Genomic DNA, 18,622 nt, shown 5'->3' with positions numbered 1-18,622 from the left:
ATATATATATATATATTTCATTTTCACACATTCTCACACACACACACACACACACACACACACACACACACACACACAGTTGAAGTCAGAAGTTTAACATACACCTTAGCCAAATACTTTTAAACTCAGGTTTTCACAATTCCTGACATTTAATACCGAGTAAAAATTCCTTGTCTTAGGTCAGTTAGGATCACCACTTTATTTTAAAGAATGTGAAATGTCAGAATAATAATAGAGAGAATGATTTATTTCAGCTTTTAATTCTTTCATCACATTCCCAGTGGGTCAGAAGTTTACATACACTAAATTAGTATATTTGGCAGCATTGCTTTAAATTGTTTAACTTGGGTCAAACGTTTCAGGTAGCCTTCCACAAGCTTCCCACAATAAGTTGGGTGAATTTGGCCCATCCTCCTGACAGAGCTGAATATAACTGAGTCAGGTTTGTAGGCCTTCTTATACCCGCACATCTTTTTAAGCTATGCCCACATAATTTTCTAAAAAATTGAGGTCAGGGCTTTGTGATGGCCACTCAATACCTTGACTTTGCTGTCTTAAGCCATTTTGCCACAACTTTGAAGTAGCTTGGGTTCATTGTCCCATTTGGAAGACCCATTTCAGCCAAACTTCCTGACTAATGTCTTGAGATGTTGCTTCAATCGTCTGAGATTCCCAAAGATTGGAAAAGCTGCCGTGGTCATCCCCCCTTCAAAGGGGGAGACACTCTAGACCCAACTGCTACAGAACTATATCATCCTACCTTGCCTTTCTAAGGTCTTCGAAAGCCAAGTTAACAAACAGATACCGACCATTTTGAATCCCACCGTACCTTCTCCGCTATGCAATCTGGTTTCAGAGCTGGTCATGGGTGCACCTCAGCCACGCTGAAGGTCCTAAACGATATCATAAACGCCATCGATAAGAGACATTACTGTGCAGCCATATTCATTGACCTGGCCAAGGCTTTCGACTCTGTAATCACCACATTCTTATCGGCAGACTCAATAGCCTTGGTTTCTCAAATGACTGCCTCGCCTGGTTCACCAACTACTTCTCAGACAGAGTTCAGTGTGTCAAATCGGAGGGTCTGTTGCCCAGACTCTGGCAGTCTCTATGGGGGTGCCACAGGGTTCAATTCTCAGGCCGACTCTTTCTCTGTATTCATCAATGAATGTCACTCTTGCTGCTGGTGTTTAACTAATCCCACCTCTACGCAGACGACACCATTCTGTATACCTCTGGCCCTTCTTTGACACTGTTAACTAACCTCCAGACAAGCTTCAATGCCATACAACTTCCTTCCGTGGCCTCCAACTGCTCTTAAATGCAAGTAAAACTAAATGCATGCTCTTCAACCGATCGCTGCCTGCACCTGCCCGCCCGTCCAGCATCACTACTCTGGACGGTTCTGACTTAGAATATGTGGACAACTACAAATACCTAGGTGTCTGGTTAGACTATAAACTCTCCTTCAAGACTCACATTAAGCATCTCCAATCCAAAATTAAATCTAGAACGGCTTCCTATTTCGCAACAAAGCATTCTTCACTCATGCTGCCAAACATACCCTCGTAAAACTGACCATCCTACCGATCCTCAACTTCGGCGATGTCATTACAAAAATAGCCTCCAACACTCTACTCAACAAATTGGATGCAGTCTATCACAGTGCCATCCGTTTTGTCACCAAAGCCCCAATACTACCCACCACTGCGACCTGTATGCTCTCGTTGGCTGGCCCTCGTTTCATACTCGTCGCCAAACCCACTGGCTCCCGGGCACCTACAAGTCTCTGCTAGGTAAAGCCCCACCTTATCTCAGCTCACTGGTCACCATAGCAGCACCCACCTGTAGCACGCGCTCCAGCAGGTATATCTCACTGGTCACCCCCAAAGCCAATTCTTCATTTGGCCGCCTTTCCTTCCAGTTCTCTGCTGCCATGACTGGAACGAACTGCAAAAAATCACTGAAGCTCGAGACTCATATCTCCCTCACTAGCTTAAGCACCAGCTGTCACAGCAGCTCACAGATCACTGCACCTGTACATAGCCATCCAACTACCTCATCACCATACTGTAATTTATTTATTTATTTTGCTCCTTTGCACCCAGGATCTCTACTTGCACATTCATCTTCTGCACATCTACATTCCAGTGTTTAATTGCTATATTGTAATTACTTCGCCACCATGGCCTATTTATTGCCTTACCTCCCTTATCCTACCTCATTTGCACACACTGTACATTGACTTTTTCTACTGTAATATATTGACTGTATGTTTGTTTTATTCATGTGTAACTCTGTGTTGTTGTATGTGTCGACTTGCTTTGCTCATCTTGGCCAGGTCGCATTGTAAATAAGAACTTGTTCTCAACTAGCCTACCTGGTTAATAAAGGTGAAATAAATAAAAATATCCACATAATTTCCCTACCTCATGATACCATCAATTTTGTGAAGTGCACAGTCCCCTCTTTGTCCCCATGTGCAGTTGCAAACTGTATTCTGGCTTTTTTAGGGCCGTTTTGGAGCAGTGGCTTCATCCTTACTGAGTGGCGTTTCAGGTATTGTCGATATAGGACTTGTTTTACTGTGAGATAAAGATACTTTTTGTACCTGTTTCCTCCAGAATCTTCACAAGGTCTTTTGCTTTTGTTCTGGGATTGATTTGCACTTTTCGCACCAAGTACGTTCATTCTAGGAGACGGAATGCGTCTCTTTCCTGAGCGGTATGACGGCTGCATGGTCCCATGGTTCTTGTACTTGCGTACTATTGTTTGTACAGATGAACTTGGTACCTTCAGGTGTTTGGAAATTGTTCCCAAGGATGAACCAGACATGTGGAGGTCTACAATTTTTTTTTCTGAGGTCTTGGCTGATTTTCCCATGATGTCAAGCAAAGAGGCACTGAGTTTGAAGGTAGGTCTTGAAATACATCCACAGGTACACCTCCAATTGACTCAAATTATGTCAATTAGCCTACCAGAAGCTTCTAAATCCATGATATCATTTTCTGGAATTTTCCAAGCTGTTTAAAGACACAGTCAACTTAGTGTATGTAAACTTCTGACCCACTGGAATTGTCATACAGTGAATTATAAGTGAAATGATCTGACTGTAAACAATTGTTGGRAAAAATACTTGTGTCATGCACAACGTAGATGTCCTAACTGACTAACAGTTGTAATGACTCCAACCGAAGTATATGTAAACTTCCGACTTCAACTGTGTTGAGTGTGTGTGACCAGATTTCCACTGGTCTAATGTCCTTTGCTCATGTTTCTTGGCCCAAGCAAGTCTCTTATTTTATTTATTTAACTAGGCAAGTCAGTTAAGAACAAATTCTTATTTACATTGACGGCCTAGCTAGGAACAGTGGGTTAACTGCCTTGTTCAGKGGCAGAACAACAGATTTTTACCTTGTCAGCTCGGGGATTCGATCTCGCAACCTTTCGGTTACTGGCACAACACTCTAACCACTAGGCTACCTGCCGCCCAAATTATTATTGGTGTCCTTGAGTAGTGGATTCTTTGCAGCAATTTGACCATGAATGCCTGATTCACGCAGTTTCCTCAACATCAACTGTTCAGAGATGTCTTACTTAAATTCTGCAAAGCATTTATTTGAGCTGGTAACTCTAATGAACTCTGGGTCTTCCTTTCCTGTGGCAGTCCTCATGAGAGCCAATTTCATCATAGTGCTTGATAGTTTTTGCGATAGCACTTGAAGAAACTTTCAGTTCTAGACAATTTCCGGATTGACTGACCTTCATGTCTTAAAGTAATAATGGACTGTTTTTTCTCTTTGCTTATTTGAGCTGTTCTTGCCATAATATGGACTTGGTATTTTACCAAGTAGGGCTATCTTCTGTATACCACCCCTACCTTTTCAAAACACAACTGATTGGCTTAAACGCATTAAGAAAGAAAAATTCCACAAATGTATCTTTTAACAAGGCCCACCTGTTAATTGAAATTCCACGTGACTACCTCAAAGCTGGTTGAGAGAATGCCAAGAGTGTGCAAAGCTGTTATCAAGGCAAAGGGTGGCTACTTTGAAGAATCTCAAATATAATATTTGTTTAACACTTTTGGTWACTACATGATTCCATGTGTTATTTCATAGTTTTGATGTCTTCACTATTATTCTACAATGTAGAAAATAGTCAAAATAAAGAAAAACCCTTGAGTAGGTGTGTCCAAACTTTTGACTGGTACTGTAATAGTAATTAACCCTTAGGATAGGGAGAGACATAACAGCCCGGCATTTATATTTGCAATATAAGTAGTTGGGCTTTCTTAAGGTATTATGAGCCAATGGTAATCTATAAGGCATTTATACAGTAGTTTTTCTGCTTCATCTTATGTGTTTATTCATTCACTAGGATGTTGCTGGGCCCAGCACAAGCATTGTGTTCCCCTGGTCTTCTGGTACCATTGCTGTGGGAAAGTATGCTAAGCTTAGCAGAGACAGCTCAGAGGTCAGTGCAGTGGAGGTAGGATGAAAACAGAGACACAGATGTACTGCCAGTTCCTTAATATGTTGGCTCTATATGGAATAGCAATTAACACAGGGAGGTAACAGAGGCACAGTTATAGTGGTGAGTTGTATCTCCAGTGGTGCTTTTACATGTTGTATGTGTCTTAAACATGAGCTAGTTAAAAAACGAGGAAGACTTTCACTGGTACAGTAAATGTTGAGAAACGCTGTACKATAGTGTACTGCAGCCATACTCAACGAACGGGGTCAATATAGACCGAAGGTCCCGGCTTAAAAAAATWATACTTTTAACTTGCTGCTRTTGAGAATTGTAATAGTACAATGCACAAGCATTCATTTCGAAATGAATTTGGTAGTRCGTGGGTATATTTCCTCTTATATCATTTACTGACAGAACCTAGAGCTAATTTTAACGTGTCAGCTAAGTAGTGGAACTGGACATTTCTATCTAAGTATTGTAGTTATCATTGCCAGTTTACATGCCMWGGGGCCTCAACCCCYAGAGGGCCCACATTGATTTTGTTGAGTCACTCAGGTATCCCAACACACCCAAGACATGGCAAAATGTTTAGAATTGCAGGACAWTTGCTTCAAAATGGCAACATTTCTAAAAAGGGGTGGGAACAGTTTTGTGTCGCATCGGTCGCGAGGTGTTTTTTTTTCACTGAGCCAATAAATGACAATATACATCCAGACCTTTGCCATCTAAGAAATGTGTGACCCGGACCTTCTCAAATAGTAGTTGATGTACTGCCTATGTCATGTAGCAATTACTGCCTGTGGGTGGACTACCTGGCCTGATGACTCCTTGCTGTCCCCAGTCCACCTAGCCTTGGTGCTACTCCAGTTTCAACTGTTCTGACTGCGGCTATGGAACCCTGACCTGTTCACCGGATGTGCTACCTGTCCCAGACCTGCTGTTTTCAACTCTCTAGAGACACCAGGAGCGGTAGAGATACTCTGAATGATCGGCTATGAAAAGCCAACTGACATTTACTCCTGAGGTGCTGACCTGTTGCACCCTCGACAACCACTGTGTAATTATTATTATTTGACCCTGCTGGTCACCTATGAACATYTTGGCCATGTTCTGTTACAATTTCCACCCGGCACAGCCAGAAGAGGACTGGCCACCCCTCATAGCCTGGTTCCTCTCTAGGTTTCTTCCTAGGTCCTGGCCTTTCTTGGGAGTTTTTCCTAGCCACTGTTTCTACACCTGCATTGCTTGCTGTTTGGGGTTTTAKGCTGGGTTTCTGTACAGCACTTTGAGATATCAGAAGGGCTGTATAAATACATTTGATTTGTGTGTGTATGTAGCATGGGGGGGTTAGAAATTGTTTCAAGTCATATTGTGTGTGAGTTTATACAGTTTAAATTCAAGAGAAGCAACTAAGCTTCAGACTAACCTTCAACACATGACGTACTGTATGTGCATTATTAATGCATACTAACACACTCGTGACTGCTCAGTAAGAGATGTCTTCAGATGTACAATAACGATTCAGTAGGCGGTGTGCCAACGTGTACTTCTAAAACATGTTTTTATTCCGAGTGACTCAGGTCACCATTATCACTGTACACAACCATCCCCCATGGCCGGCTGGTCACCAAATAAAACACCTACACCCTCTAGTCTCCACATGCAGTTAGCTCTTCTCCAGACGTTACAAAACACCCCCTGGTACAGGCAGTACACAGTACAAAAATAGTTGCAGCACCATCAAATTATAATCTCATGGCAAAAAAAATACACATTTGAGGTGTGGTCAAACCAGAGGTGTTGTTTGGCTAGGGTTTCAATGATCATGTGTGCGCGTGTGTGTGTTAAGTCTCCAGGTGCCCCAATGCTGTTAAACATGGGTGCTCTCTTTTTGAGGATTTAGCATTGCAGAAGAACCCAGTAAGACAACCATGTAGGTCCACTATGTACTCAGTTATGGTGGCCTCGACCCAAATCAACTCCTATAGCCCTAGACATTTCTGGATGAAACATTATGGATATGAAGGAAGGGGACATTAACAAGTGTGTAGGGTGTAGTGCCATGGGTTGATTTGGGACTGGAGGATTGTGTCCATAGATTAAATAGACATCCTCTATAGATGCACAATCAATGGTCACGTTCATTAGACAGAACACTCCCAAACGTTTTAGATGCGTTTCAGCCTGTTCCTTTGAACGTTTCCCGTGCATATATGTTCATTTGAGCACCATCTTCACTTAAATAAAAAATATATGCATCTCCTGTGTGGAGATGGCAAAGATGATCACTGTCCATTCTACATGGATACACAGTTAATTTGCCTTGAAAAGGGTTAGGGTTCGCCATGGACACAGCCATTTCTCTACCAATAATCTCCGGGCCATAGATGCATCCTCTATGGACAGGTTATGTTTTTGCAGCTGCACAGTGCCTGAAGAAGGCTTTACATCTCAGGAACCACAAGTATGCTATAGCAATCTTCTGAAATATGCAGCCACCGCGACTGCAAAGATAAACCTGGAATGTAGCCATTTTCTTTTTTCCACCCTAGTATGTCATTTTGAAATTCTCCCTGGTTAAATAGATCAGTCATTTTGTCCCAAAGACAGTCAGGTGTTGATCTTAAAGGACCAGGGTGCGTCAGTCTTGCATTTCACCTCCCGTTGACGTCGCCTTTTGACCTTTTCTGCTCCACGCTCAACCCTCTGGGTCTTCTTTTCCCAAGCTGCCTAGCTTTCTGTTCCCCTTATTCACTGTCCAATTCAGGCAGATAGCTTGGAACTAAAGTCTGGTTTGTTTATAGCGTCTTCTCTCCTTCTCTCTCAAGTCCTCCCTGCCAACCTTTTCCCCCTCTTCTTTGTCCTCTGTCTCTTGCCCCACACCTTCTCCTCTCGGTCTCTCACTATTTCTCCAGGGTGTGGCGGCRGGTGGGTGTCACATGACGAGGCAGCGGGACTTCTTGAGTTTGCGTCGGCGCTGCTGATACTCGCTCAGCTCCTGCAGGTAGCCTCGGGACGGCCAGCGCAGTCTCTCCACCTGTTCCCGCTCCTCCTCTGTCAACCGAGACGACAAAAACACAAGGTTGCCGTGATGATATCACCATGGCGGCATGTTAACCTCTCGCTCTCGCACACAAACAGTGCCAGGATACATTTTTCTGTCATTGCCTAAACAAACATTTTCAATGAAGCCATCAAGCCGCCTAAGTGTTCTGCCTGATACCCCTGTGCTTACATACACCTGAGAACTGCACCAGTGTGAATAATGTGTAGTAGGCCTACTGTCTAGTCTTTGTATCTCTTCACTTGTGCCCTTCCAGACCCGTCCATTTGACCTGATATATGCACTTGTGTACGATGACATTGTTAATGGAAATAAACCTGTTGTAGATGCTACTAAACGTGCATTGTGTGCTTATTAACCAGTGTGTCTTCTAAATCTGTCATAACCACAGACCCCGTGGCTTGACAGGCATTAGGAAAGGTAAACGCCAATTTAGCGTCGTAGGTGTGCAAGCCCTATTTTACAAAATTGTACGGTGTAAATGTTTTTTTACACGCTTTAGCAATCCACTATTCCACTACATCGGCAGTCATAATTATTAATGTCACTTGTAATATGTCCCCTTTCAGAATTTGTCCTCTACATAATAATCTGTGCTATTAAAACTGACAGTATGTCTACTGAATGGGTTTGCAGTTCACTTTATCATATGATAAATTATATACAAAAACCCATTAGCTTTCACAACAGCTTGCATCAGCCATAGCTTATGGTGACTGTCATGCAGGTCCAATTGCTCAGTTGGTTGACGCATGGGGCTTGCAACACCAGTTGTACTTAGTAAGTAGCTTTGACTTATTAATATGCCCTGTGATCTGCCCTATGGTTTCTCACCTGAGAGCTCCAGGAAGTCAGGCTTGTGGCTGAAGATTAGGTAGTTATTGGCTATGAAGTGGAGTAGCCATACATACAGCTGCTCTGCATTGTGGCACTGTGAGAGAGGGGAACAGTGACCATGTTTACATACTCACAGTATTCCTGATAGTAAGTAGCTCATATCCCGCTTCAGGTTTTATTTGATATCCCACTCACGAGTATGCCTGTATCCATGAACCGAATATTCCAAATGTTTAAATGGCTTAGTTACTGAAGTATGGACACTGACTGTAGGCTTATAACCTCTCATATGTACCATAATATTAACTCCTGCAGAAGTATGCATTTCTTGCATTAAAATGATCGAACAAATATTAATTTTATCTCGAACAGGAGTGGATAAATAATTTCTTTCAGCATCTCATGAGAAAATGCAAATGTACTGTAACTTTTGTTACATTTGACACTTCTACAAGCAGACAGTATTTCAACCGCATAAAATATGCACACCAGACCAACTGAAATCTTATCAGAAATGTGTTAAATCGTTTTCTCAGCTTTTCATTCTCTTAAAACCAGTCAAACTGATGACATTTTGCACAGGAATCTTTTCACTGTTTGAGTTCATGCGTTTTTCTCCCCGGTCCCTAAACGAAAGACAACTTTACCGTTGTTACATCGATATAATTCATTAGTAATCTAGTTAAGACAATATTCTGTGGAKCACTACTTTATGGCAACAAGTTATAACAGAAGAGAAGATGCATGTATCTAACTATAGTTGATAAATAAATGGCCTACCAAATGTCGGGAATTATAAACAGAAACTAGGGGTGAAAGTAGCCAGTAGGCTATATGGTCCAATACGGACTATCAGCCAAATTAATTATTATGGTGGATCAAACTACTCAGATAGGTTACTTTAAGTTATTTGTTTCACAATCAGATGAAAACATCAACACACAACATCCATGATATGCAAAACGGACTCCGCAGACTGTGAAAAACAGTAAACGGGCTAAGATGTTTACATGCCATAGTATCAAGTCTAAAATCGGCATAGCCCAGGCTTCTTATCCAAGTTTCTCATAACTGAGATTTTAACTAAATATAGGGATATGATGTTTATATGCATCAACTCAAAACAGAATACTTGAGTATCCCGAATAACAATGGGTCATTGGTAGTAAATGTGGTACGTGTCAGCTGTTTGAGGAAATATGTACTGTCACTAAAAAGAGAGGGATATGGAGGAGGTAAGTCAGCTATGTTGTAGCTTTTAAAATAGAAACTAGAAGACAGAATACAACAATGACTTCCACATGGAAATGTCATTTTCCAACCCTGTGAAATGTGCATGCATGCATATGCTCTCCTTGCCTCAAGCTTTTTTAACTAATGACCTGAAAGCTGGATAGGTGACAGCACACTGGTAGAAACGCTTCACAGCTTAGGATACAAGTGGCTTTCACCAACCACATCCTCTCAGGTTTGTGGTAAGGATTGTAAAAAAATATATAAAAAATACTAGCATTATTTAATAATTTCTCTCTTTATTGGCACAGAGTTATAAACCTTGTTGAAACCAAGGGGTGCATCTCAATAGTCAAGTGTTTTCTCCTTGTCTCATCTCTCTGGAAAGCAATGTGGAGGATGCTGCTGGAGAAGTTTGTCAGTGCAGATAAGGAATGGATACAAGCAGAGGAATATTATTTAGAACCATGGTCAGATGATAGACCCATGGTCTTTGTCAGGTTGTGAAGGAAAKGAGACCATTGAGGATTGTGGGAGCTAGCCACATACACAGAAAAGAGAACACATACATACTCTTGCTGAATACCAAATCCTTCCCCTAGGACAGGGCTGTTCAATTCTGGTCCTGGAAGGCCAAAACACATCTGGTTTTCATGCCCTCCTTCAAACCAGGGACTGATTCAGACCTGGGACACCAGGTGAGTGCAATTTACTACCAGTTAAAAATATGAACCASAAGTGATTTGGCCCACAGGGACCGGAATTGAACAGCCCTGCTCTAGGCACTCCTGTATATCTGAATATGAGTTTATGGTTGTGAGAATCTTCACCATATTGCTTCCAATGTTTTGGAGACGTTAAGGAGTAGGGGTCGATTTGGAATGGAGTCGGAAGTTCACATACACTTAGGTTGGTGTCATTAAAACTTGTTTTTCAACCACTCCACAAATTTCTTGTTAACAAACTATAGTTTTGGCAAATCGGTTAGAACATCTACGTTGTGCATGACAATAATTTTTCCCAACAATTGTTCACAGACAGATTATTTCACTTATAATTCACTGTATCACAATTCCAGTGGGTCAGAAGTTTACATACACTAAATTGACAGTGCCTTTAAACAGCTTGGAAAAATCCAGAAAATTATGTCATGTCTTTAGAAGCTTCTGGTAGGCTAATTGACATCATTTGAGTCAATTGGAGGTATACCTGTGGATGTATTTCAAGGCCTACCTTCAAACTCAGTGCCTCTTTGCTTGACATCATGGGAAAATCAAAAGAAATTAGCCAAGACCTCCACAAGTCTGGTTCATCCTTGGGAGCAATTTCCAAACGCCTGAAGGTACCACGTTCATCTGTACAAACAATAGTACACACGTATAAACACCATGGGACCACGCAGCCGTCATACCGCTCAGGAAGGAGACGCGTTCTGGAGACGCGTTCAGGAAGGAGATTCGTACTTTGGTGTGAATAGTGCAAATCAATCCCAGAACAACAGCAAAGGATCTTGTGAAGATGCTGGAGGAAACCAGTACAAAAGTATTTATATCCACAGTAAAACAAGTCCTATATCGACATAACCTGAACGTTCGCTCAGCAAGGAAGAAGCCACTGCTCCAAAACCTCCATTAAAAAAGCCAGACTACGGTTTGCAACTGCACATGGGGACAAAGATCGTACTTTTTGGAGAAATGTCCTCTGGTAAAAATAAATAAATAAATAAATAAACCTCAATCCTATAAAACATTTGTGGGCAGAAATAGCGTGTGCGAGCAAGGAGGCCTACAAACCTGACTCAGTTACACCAGCTCTGTCAGGAGGAATGGGCCAAAATTCACCCAACTTATTGTGGGAAGCTTGTGGAAGACTACCTGAAACGTTTGACCCAAGTTATACTATTTGAAGGCAATGCTACCAAATATTAATTGAGTGTATGTAAACTTCTGACCCTCTGGGAATGTGATGAAAGAAATAAAAGCTTAAATAAATCCCTACTATTATTCTGACATATCACATTCTTAAAATAAACTGACCTAAGATGGAATTTTGACTAGGATTAAATGTCAGGAATTGTGAAACTGAGTTTAAATGTATTTGGCTAAGGTATATGTAAACTTCCGACTTCAACTGTATATCTCTCACACACATACACTAACCTTAGCCCTGCGGAGAAGGCGGATCACACTGATGCTGGTTGATGCCAGCTCTCGGCTAGGCATGCTCTGGAGGTAGGCGCATACACACACCTCACACAGGTGCTGCAGACGCTTCACCTGGTACATCTCTGCACAGACCAGCACGGCCATGGCCTGCAATACACTGGCTGGACACACACACACACACACTCAGTCAAACATACTGGAACCTCGTTTAGAAAATGATCATACTCATGCACAAATTTGATTGTAAATTGTGGTTGAAATGCACACTTGTGATTTATAACACACACACACACGTCGCTGTACTGTCATAGCACATTAACCAGCTGGGAAACATATCAACCCCAAGATAACATCACAAACACACAAAATCCCTCCCGCTTCAAACAAATTGGCCTACAGTACTATCCTTCATATCGTAGTGTCACGGTGTCCACTCCAATTGCTCTTGATCTTCCCCCAGCCTGTCAATCATTTTGGGGGMGCTGTCAGTCAAATCCCTCTGGGGCTTATGAGATACTGTTAGTTCCATCTGAGAGTAAATCCACCGCCATTCATTTTCCCAGCCTGTACTGAGCAGCACTGAGGACCTGGGGCATGTTCACTGACAGGTTGCAGATAGAAATACATCTTTATCTTAAGTTTAGGATTCTGTTCTCCTGGGTTTGTAAGCTTTTGCTCCAGCCCTGCTGAATCACACCTGCTTCTAGAGAATCAGCTGCTCATAATAATGACCTTAATTTGCTGAATCCAAGTGTTAGTTAGAGCAGGGTTTCCCAAACTTGGTCCTGTGTCCCCTCCTGGGTGCACGTTAAATTGTTTTGCCCTAATACTACACAGCTGATTCAAATAACCAACTCATCAAGCTTGAAACACTGAGTAAGAGCAAGGCTGCAGCAAAAGAGTGCATACTCCGTAGTTGTCCAGGAGGAGGGTAAGCCACCCCTGGGCTGTGTGCGAAAACGTTTCTAGCCCTCAAATTCTTGCTTCACACGTCCTTGTTTCCTCAATTACACACACTCCCCTAATAGCACATTGGCGGAGAGGATCCACGGTCCCTCCCTCGGACCTCCTCTTCCAATGAACTTAGAGAGTGAGGTGAGGAATTGAGGAAACAAGGGCGGAGGAAKAAAGGATTTGACAGCTACCGGTAGTAGCGTTTTCAGATACAGCAGTCTAAAGTGGGTGGGCCCCGGCCTATAATGAGCCTGTTTTTGTTCCTGCACTGCAGTGGACCCACCAGGACAGCAGGTGTCAGTGTAAAGGTACTCCAGGAAGGAGAGGAAGGTGTCAGAGGAGACTCCGTGGATGGGCACCACCCGACTCCGTGCCTCCGCATACTTCCCGCTGAACATAGCCGCCATGACATCACAGCGGGCCACCAGGACCGCCCGGTGAGCCGGTAACACACTCCCTGAAACACAGTCTGTTTTTAAATTGAATCCTTATTTTGACCAACTTACTGAGAATTAGAATCCATTCTCCTTTATACAGTCTCCTTCACAGCAAGACCTCCGGGAGAGGTTGCTGGAGGAGAGGGGTTGAATGGTGGTTTTCGGTAACATGCTGCTAATCGTTTCCCTGACAGACCCCAGTTGTAAGACGGAAGGTTTTCACGATACAGCTGAGGATAATAGCTACAGCTATTGTCGGTTTCTTGTACTTTTCTGACAAGCTTCCACATTACAGCTTCACATCAGCCAATCATATCTACTGAATGATCTTCTCATACACAGTCTAGGTGCAAGGTGAATTTAATCTAAAACTGTCATAGTTATAAATTGATGCCTTTCAGGAATGGGTCATTTTAATTAACCCAGACCTTATGACCGCTATAAAGCATGACATAATGGTTGTCTTGAAGTATTTTCCATCTAATGACAGGCATTGTTACACTCATGAAAGTGCTCTCTACAGTTGGATGCAGCACAGGTGAAGCAAAGTGGACATTTTGAAGTGTCAGGAGCAGAAAAGAAATGCATTTCATTATATGGGTTATTGTAGATGATTGCTAATGCACTTGGAGCCTGGCGTCACCATGCAGTAGTTTCTCATTGTTAAAAAGAAAAATGTACAGTTGCTGCATCAAAGGCATTAAAAAAATTTACACACATATCTGTAACATAATATCAGGGGATTTTTAACATTACTGAGTGTTTATACCCCAAAAAAGATACAATAATTGCACATAAAGACATGAATTGTACATACATTTCTAAAGGACCTTGTTGCACTGTGGTTATTGTATAGCAAGTGTATGTCATACGAAGCACCCTGAATTATGTTGACCGCATTTTCTCTATTCGGTGCAATAATGAAATGGACTGACTCCCTGAGAGCCCCCCAATGAAGGAATCAGCTAATCATGTTTAATAAAAAAAGGTGACCTGGCACTACATGTAATTGTCTGGGGTGTGTGAACTTGCCTTGCACCATAAAAATTACATCAGAGTAGAGAGGAGAATTGAAGAGGTTGACCAGAGACTGAGGACCAAGCTGGGCGGCTCGGGCGTTGGGCGTGTCCCTGGGACCCTACAAACACAGACGCGCACATGCACGCACACACAAACCAACACACACACACACAGCGTGGGTTAAGTCTGAGAATTCCGCCACTGTTGGTGTTTACAAGCATAAGTGCCATTTCATTCTGAGCTTCCACATCCAGCTCCCCCGTGGCATCAAAATAGCCTGTCTAACAGCCTGCCTCAGCAGCAGGTAACTCCACTGTCCCTGGCCTCACTGCCAAGACCGCCTCAATGGAGCTGGCTAATGCTGAAACAGACTGGCAGGCAGGCTCGCTTCCAGAGCAGTCTGCATATCAAACCCATGGCTTCATTATGCTGCATTTTGTTATAACATCGCATGGATCATTGATTTTCAGCTGCTTAGTCAATTCCACTGATGGTTTGAAACCAAACATATGAAATGCTCCTTGAAAAGAACTAGTGCAAAAGTGACACTTCGTTTTTGATGGAATTGAAAAAGAATGAACTCAACCCTCATCACCAGATCTAATTATGACCCTGCATGTCACGTGTCTCCTGATGTTAAGTCCCACATCACATTGCCTTGGCTCAATCTGAGAGTTTACCCTATCCCAAATGAATMATTTAGTGCACTGCTTTTGACCAGAGCCACATATTGTGTTATATCGGGGTTAGGGTGTGTGCGTGCGTGCGTGCGTGCATTTGTATCTGTTCAAGCCTCTGGGTCACCTTGTCTCTGCCCAGGAAGGAGCGGATGCGGTCCATGAGTTGAGCCACGGCCAGAGAGTTGTTAAGCTTCTCCCCCATGGCCTCCTGGAGGTGCTCCCACTCCCACGCCCCTGGATCACACCAGAACCACAGGCACACAAACACTCATATATACCACAGAAACAGACAGACTTATATATAAACATTAACATATATATATATACACACACACACACACGTTTGGTGTCACTTAGAAAATGTCCTTGTTTTTTAAAGAAAAGCAAATATTTTGTCCATTAAAATAACATCAAATTGATCAGAAATACAGTGTAGACATAGTTAATGTTGTAAATGACTATTGTAGCTGGAAACATCAGATTTTCGTGGAATACCTACATAGGCGTACAGAGGCCCATTATCTGCAACAATCCCTCCTGTGTTTCAATGGAAAGTTGTGTTAGCTAATCCAAGTTTACCATTTTAAAAGGCTAATTGATCATTAGAAAACTATTTTGCAATTATGCTAGCACAGCTGAAAATTGTTGTTTTGATTAAAAAGCAATAAAACTGGCCTTCTTTAGACTAGTTGATTATCTGGAGCATCATCATTTGTGGGTTCGATTACAGGCTCAAAATGGCCAGAAACAAAGAACTCTCTTCCGAAACTCGTCAGTCTTTTCTTGTTCTGAGAAATGAAGGCTATTCCATGCAAGAAATTGCCAGGAAACTGAAGATCTCGTACAACGCTGTGTACTACTCCCTTCACAGAACAGCACAAACTGGCTCTAACCAGAATAGAAAGAGGAGTGGGAGGCCCCGGTGCACAACTGAGCAAGAGGACAAGTACATTAGCGTGTCTAGTTTGAGAAACAGACGCCTCACAAGTCCTCAACTGACAGCTTCATTAAATAGTACCCGCAAAACACCAGTCTCAACTTCAACAGTGAAGAGGCGACTCCGGAATGCTGGCCTTCTAGGCAGAGTTCCTCTGTCCAGTGTCTGTGTTCTTTTACCCATCTTAATCTTTCATTTTTATTGGCCAGTCTGAGATATGGCTTTTTCTTTGCAACTCTGCCTAGAAGGCCAGCATCCCAGAGTCGCCTCTTCACTGTTGACGTTGAGACGGGTGTTTTAATAAGTGTAGTTATTCCATTCCATTCTGTTTCTCAAATATCCCCACTTTCTCTCACACACAGGTGTGCATGTGAGCCCACACACAAGCAATTCACAGAGATGCCATTTAGACAAATATATTTAGCTGCAGACACACATACACACACACACATGCTCAGCCAGTCACTCTTCCTCACATGTATGTAAAGGCATGAATCAGCCAGGTCCCAGCTTGCCAACTTGAGCACTACAGTAATCACTTTCCATAATGAATGAGAAAAGCCACAGACAACACACACACAACTTCTCCCTCAACGTCAGCACGACAAAGARGCTGATCGTGGACTACAGGAAACGGAGGGCTGAGCACGCCCTCATTCACATCGACGGGGATGTAGTTGAGACGGCCGAGAGCCTCAAGTTCCTCGGTGTCCACATCACTAAGGACCTATCATGATCCAAACACACCAACACAGTCGTGAAGAGGGCACGACAACACCTTTTCCCCCTAAGGAGGCTGAAAAGATTTGGCATGAGCCCTCAGTTCTACAGCTGCAACATTGAGAGCATCTTGATTGGCTGTATCACCACTTGGTGTGGCAACTTCTCAGCATCGGACCGCAAGGCACTACAGAGGGTAGTGTGTACGGCCCAGTACATCACTGGGGCCGAGCTCCCTGTCACCCAGGACCTCTATACCAGGCAGTGTCAGAGGAAGGCCCTAACATTTTTCAAAGATTCCAGCCACCCAAGTCAAAGCCTGTTCTCTCTGCTACCGCACGGCAAGCGGTACCGGAGCGCAAAGTCTGGGATCAAAAGGCTCCTGAACAGCTTCTACCCCAAGCCATCAAACTGCTGAACAATTAATTAAATGGCTACTCAGATTTTCAGTTTTTCACTACTATCTACAGGATCAAAAGTATGTGGACAGCTGCTCGTCGAACATCTCATTACAAAATCATGGGCATTAACATTGAGTTGATCCTCCCTTTGCTGCTATAACAGCCTCCTCTCTTCTGGGAAGGCTTTCCACTAGATGTTGGAACATTGCTGCGGGGACTTGCTTCCATTTAGCCACAAGGACATTAGTGAGGTTGGGCGATTAGACCTGGCTCACAGTCTGCGTTCCAATTCATCCCAAAGGTGTTCGATGGGGTCAAGGTCTAGACCTCGCTTTGTGCACGGGGGCATTGACATGCTGAAACAGGAAAGGGCCTTCCCCAAACTGTTGCCACAAAGTTGGAAGACAGAATCGTCTAGAATATCATTGTATGCTGTAGCATTAAGATTTCCCTTCACTGAAACTAAAGGGCCTAGCCCGAACCATGAAAAACAGCCCCATACCATCATTACTCCTCTACCAAACTTTACAGTTGACATCCAGGCAGGTAGGGTTCTCCTGGCAYCTGCCAAACCCAGATTTGTACGAAGGACTGCCAGATGGTGAAGCGTGATCCATCACTTCAGAGAACGTGTGTTCAATGMTCCATAGTCCAATGGCGGCAAGATTTACACCACTCCAGCAGATGCTTGGCATTGCACATGGTGATCTTAGGCTTGTGTGCGGCTGCTCGGCCATGGAAACCCATTTCAGGAAGCTCRAACAGGTCTTGTGCTGACGATGCTGCCAGAGGAAGTTTGTAACACAGTAGTGAGTGATGCAACTGAGGACAGACAATTTTTACACGCTACGTGCTCCAGCACCCTGCGGTCCCATTCTGTGAGCTTGTGTGGCCTACCACTTTGTGGCTGAGCCGTTGTTGCTCCTAGACTTTTCCACTTCACAATAACAGCACTTACAGTTGACTGGGGCAGCTCTAGTAGGGCAGAAATTTGACAAACTGACCAGTCGGAAAGGTAGCATCCTATGACGGTACTATGTTGAAAGTCACTGAGCTCTTCAGTAAGGCCATTCTACTAACAGTGTTTGTCTATGGAGATTGCATGGCTGTGTGCTCAAGTTTATACACCTGTCAGCAACAGGTGTGGCTGAAATAGCCAAATCCAATAATTTGAAGAGGTGTCCACGTACTTTTGTATATATAGTGTACATGTACATTGATTAAAGTACTATCACCTAACCTAAATGTACATATTACCTCAATCATTCACCCAACTACCTTGTACCCCAGTACACTGACTCGGTACCAGTGCTCCTTGTATACAGCCTGTAAATAGCCTCGTTATTGTTATTTTATTGTGTATTTTATTATTAAATTTTTATCTATTTGATAATTTTATTTTTAACTGCATTGTTGGGAAAGTATACACTTGTTGTATTCGGCACGTGACAAATAAAATTAGATTAGAAACACACAGAATGGAGACTGCAGATAGTCGTAGCAGTAGGTTTCATACAGTGATGGTAAATTATCCATTGTAAAAGAAGACAACATTATCTCACTTACAGTGGGCTCCAAAATTACTGGCACCCCTGACTGGCAATGCACAAACAATACTTAAAAAAATATAAACAATATAATTATAGAGAAACTCAAAATACCAACATGTGAAAAATACTGTACTTTATTAATGTT

The 18,622-nt window shown here is 42.8% G+C and overlaps 1 protein-coding gene across 1 annotated transcript in view; it reads right to left on the bottom strand.

Annotated features, from left to right (window-relative positions):
• Positions 1-6,020: 6,020 nt before the first annotated feature.
• The window catches only part of rhobtb3 (Rho related BTB domain containing 3), a 32,473-nt gene continuing 19,871 nt past the window's right edge, over positions 6,021-18,622 (bottom strand). Inside the window, exons 7-12 of the mRNA XM_023997150.2 lie at positions 14,994-15,103; positions 14,198-14,307; positions 13,016-13,185; positions 11,773-11,939; positions 8,378-8,474; positions 6,021-7,533 (exon numbers count right to left, since the gene is read on the bottom strand). Of these exons, the coding sequence (XP_023852918.1) occupies positions 7,415-7,533; positions 8,378-8,474; positions 11,773-11,939; positions 13,016-13,185; positions 14,198-14,307; positions 14,994-15,103 (773 nt within the window). The 3' untranslated portion in view covers positions 6,021-7,414. The remainder of the gene's footprint in view (positions 7,534-8,377; positions 8,475-11,772; positions 11,940-13,015; positions 13,186-14,197; positions 14,308-14,993; positions 15,104-18,622) is intronic.

The sequence above is a fragment of the Salvelinus sp. IW2-2015 genome, linkage group LG11 (assembly GCF_002910315.2).
Source record: "Salvelinus sp. IW2-2015 linkage group LG11, ASM291031v2, whole genome shotgun sequence".
Taxonomy (NCBI): domain Eukaryota; kingdom Metazoa; phylum Chordata; class Actinopteri; order Salmoniformes; family Salmonidae; genus Salvelinus; species Salvelinus sp. IW2-2015.
This window is presented reverse-complemented; position numbering and strand designations above follow the sequence as displayed.